Source organism: Bidens hawaiensis, unplaced genomic scaffold, assembly GCF_021521415.1.
Source record: "Bidens hawaiensis isolate Kalapana, Puna unplaced genomic scaffold, B.hawaiensis_p1.1 tig00016564_1, whole genome shotgun sequence".
Lineage (NCBI taxonomy): Eukaryota > Viridiplantae > Streptophyta > Magnoliopsida > Asterales > Asteraceae > Bidens > Bidens hawaiensis.
Window position 1 is genome coordinate 427,109 of NW_027492519.1, and position 3,409 is coordinate 430,517.

Here is a 3,409-nt window from a genome sequence, read left to right on the forward strand (position 1 = left end):
GTGACACCGGATCAACACAGAGCCACAGGGGTGACACCAGGGAGGCAAAGAGCAACTGATACGGTTCAAGTGCCTGGATCACGGCTACCAGACTGCACACACGCCTGTGGTTCATGTTCCCCATGCAGACTGGTTATGGTTAGCTTCGTATGCGCATCCATCAATGAGGCCGAAACATGTCCCATGGCTTACAAATGCATGTGTAAAAACAAATCTTACCCTGTTCCGTAAATCCCATGTCTCATGTATCCCATATTAAGATTTTGTTTTCGGTTTTCTTTCGTGTTCTTACAATTTTATTGATGATCATTGGTCACGTAAAAATTAAAATAGGTGCCGAATCATTAATATATTAACAATAATCTAACATGTAAAAAACCTTAATATATAAACAAATCACTCTTAAACAGCAGCATACAGCCGAATCTAACCTTATTTCTAATAGTCGATCATTCGAGTCAAAACAACTAACTGTGCAGAAGATTAAAGGCAGGCAAATCCTGTATGCTATAGACGTCTTCAAGTGCAAGCTCTCTCTCCAGCTGTGCGCGTGTAACTTGTAAAACTTCCTGGTGTTTATTAAGTAGCAGTTGAGGATAAGAATGAATTCATCAGAGTGTGTGTGTGTGTATAGAGAGAGAGCATCTGAGATTACATTGAACTCCATGTATGATGCACGCATAGCGAGCCAATGAGCATCCATCATTACAAAAGCTATGCAGTATAAAACATCAAAGGCTTCTTCATCCTCTGCAATTATTTGTAGGCACAAATTTAATAATGAATCCATTTGTAGATTATAAAAATGATTCAAAACTAAATATTTACCACCCAGTAACTTTACAAAATTGATACAGTGTTGATATCTAGGCTTAACTGCAAAACGCAAATCATCAACAACAAAATGATAATTGACATGGATGTATTTCATTCTCACCAAGATATAACTCCAGCATCTCGGTCAACATAAACGAAATATTAATTCCAGCAACAGCAAATGGATATTCCCATGTTGCGCGTTTTCCAGGTTGTTTCAGTAGTAACCTACGAAAAGCATTCTTCATTTTGAAATTGAATCAATTAGGTAATTCATGAATGATATCTAAAAGATAAAAGTTAAATGATGTTGGGCAGAACCATACAGGAAATGATTTTGCAAAGAACAGCAAATTCTCGAGTGACAGAAAACCACCACCCCTGCACAAAACAGATTTTAGTCGTCAAATAACCATAACCGTTTAAAAGTTTATAAAATGCAATAACAATATTATATATGTATGTGTATATATTTGCCATCATTGTGTACCTAAAGTCAGTTGATGGATTAACTCCTTGCCACCCCATTTCCTTCCATTGATCAGAGATTAATCCTTCAAGTTTGACATTTGGATATGCTAAATTCCACAATTCTAAAAGGGCATTCTGTCATTAACACATGATGACATAAATAAACAAATATAATCATAAAGATTAATTACTTGGTTTAATTAATTATGATAAATGAAATGTAACCACCTGATGCTCTATACGAGTCCCGTCATATGGTACATTGGTACGTTCACGAAGCCTCTGATATATTGTTTCCTGTACAGAATTGAACACAAAACAGTTTCCAACTTAATACTAAAGTTTTGTAAATATTAAATTTGAACCGTATCAAGTGTGCTCACAGAACGAACCTGAACAGAGGTGAAGTTAAAATCACTGTATTTATTACTTCCAGAACTCTTGGGGCCTGCACGGTTAAAGATTGCTCCGATCCATGTTCTTGGACCAACCATAAAAGTAGCTAATCCAATATATTACAAACAATGTCAAGAACATAGAGTGGCAAAACAGTAATATTTGGATCTTAGTGTAAAGTAACATTCACTCACCAATGCATTGAGCTAATTCTGATTTTCTGGTAAGAGACTTATGTATCCATGCCAAAATATTGCTCTTGTTGTGTGCCCAAGGATAATCATAATCATCTTCATCAACCTGGTTTTTGAACAAAAAAAGCGAATGCACGAATGTTAATATAATAATTCGGTGGCAAACAAACGCTGCCTTTGAACATGAACATTAAAAAAAGGTCATGTTATTGTTTTTTACAACATGTGAAAACTAAGTGCATACTTGGAAGCAAAAACATTTTGGGAAGAACCGCACGAAGTCATTAGAACAGTGCGAATCAATCATCTGAATTCTGAATTTATAATGCATCAGTTAAAGATCACTCAGGTGTTTTAGAATTTAAAATTTTCAAAATATTAAAAGTTCATGATCAAAATGTAACAAAAAACATAAAGAGAGAAAGGGGACTACTCTGGGATTAGAAGAACAAGAAGGTATGCATTTCCTATGTCTTAATCTCATGAGTGAAATGATAAAAAAGATGAAGAAATTTGGTTGAAAATGCAATTTTGGTTGTGAAAAGCTAAAATAAAATGATTGTATAAATCCATGCTTTGCCCTCAATATTCAACTTCTCATCATGCCAAATCAATGCATAGAGGAAAGAGAAGAATAATATCAAGATAGTGAGTTTATGAAAGAACAAAAGAATAGAATAATCTTTAAAAGATGGTGGATTAAGTAGCGCAATCAAAGGGCTTTGTATGATTCTTTTCCTAAAATGAAATTATGCCTCCTATTGTAAAGTTTCTCAAAAGGACATGATCCAAATATATATATAAAGTATATAGTAACAACACATATAATAATAATAATCTTTACAGCATAAAAACGCGTTCTTAATTCCTAAAAGACAAAAAGAAACAAGGCCCATATGGTAAATTAAGCTAACAAACAGTACCCATGTAGCAAATTTAAAAAAGAACCAATAATGAATCAATTAATTGAATGTATCTGAGGTTTTGGCAACTGTTGAGGGTGAGTCAGGGTTGGAGATAGAATAAGAACGAGTATGACGATAGCATCTAAGTTTTTGGAAACTGACCTCACCGGTGACTCACGAGTGGACTCGGTTTTGGCAATTCTTGACACGACTCAAAACTAAATACGAGAAAAACAAGTTTTTGATCGAGTAGCATAACCTGCTTAAAAAAGTGGGCCGTGCTTGGATCGACCCGTTTTAAAAACAGGTCATATTCATATTCTGGGTGAACCCACTTACCCGTTTGAGAATTTAAAAAAGAGACTTTAAATTTACTTTTGTTGACAAATACACTTACAATTAGTTCTCTATCCAATTTTAAGGTTTTTTCATATAGCTCTTAATATTCCTCTGCCCACTATGTGTCTAATTTTCCACTAAGAAACAAAACTGAATTTATTTAAAGAAAAAGAATAGAAAACAGGATATGCATTAAGAAGGCCTAATGGGCTACAGTTTGGGCCATACCAAACAATTATAAACATGTGGTTTTGCACTTTTGCTAACCACAGTAAAAAGATTATGCTA

General features: G+C 34.4%; 1 protein-coding gene across 1 annotated transcript; it reads right to left on the bottom strand.

Moving 5' to 3' along the window:
* Positions 1–282: 282 nt before the first annotated feature.
* Positions 283–2,628, bottom strand: LOC143551734 (uncharacterized). Its single transcript, XM_077042108.1, has 10 exons — positions 2,122–2,628; positions 1,878–1,983; positions 1,680–1,789; positions 1,516–1,584; positions 1,307–1,422; positions 1,143–1,197; positions 938–1,058; positions 829–876; positions 656–750; positions 283–569 (listed from the first exon to the last, which is right to left on the bottom strand). The coding sequence occupies exons 1-10, from the start codon at positions 2,206–2,208 to the stop codon at positions 468–470; spliced, it is 909 nt and encodes a 302-aa protein (XP_076898223.1). The 5' UTR covers positions 2,209–2,628; the 3' UTR covers positions 283–467.
* Between the last annotated feature and the right edge of the window lie 781 nt (positions 2,629–3,409).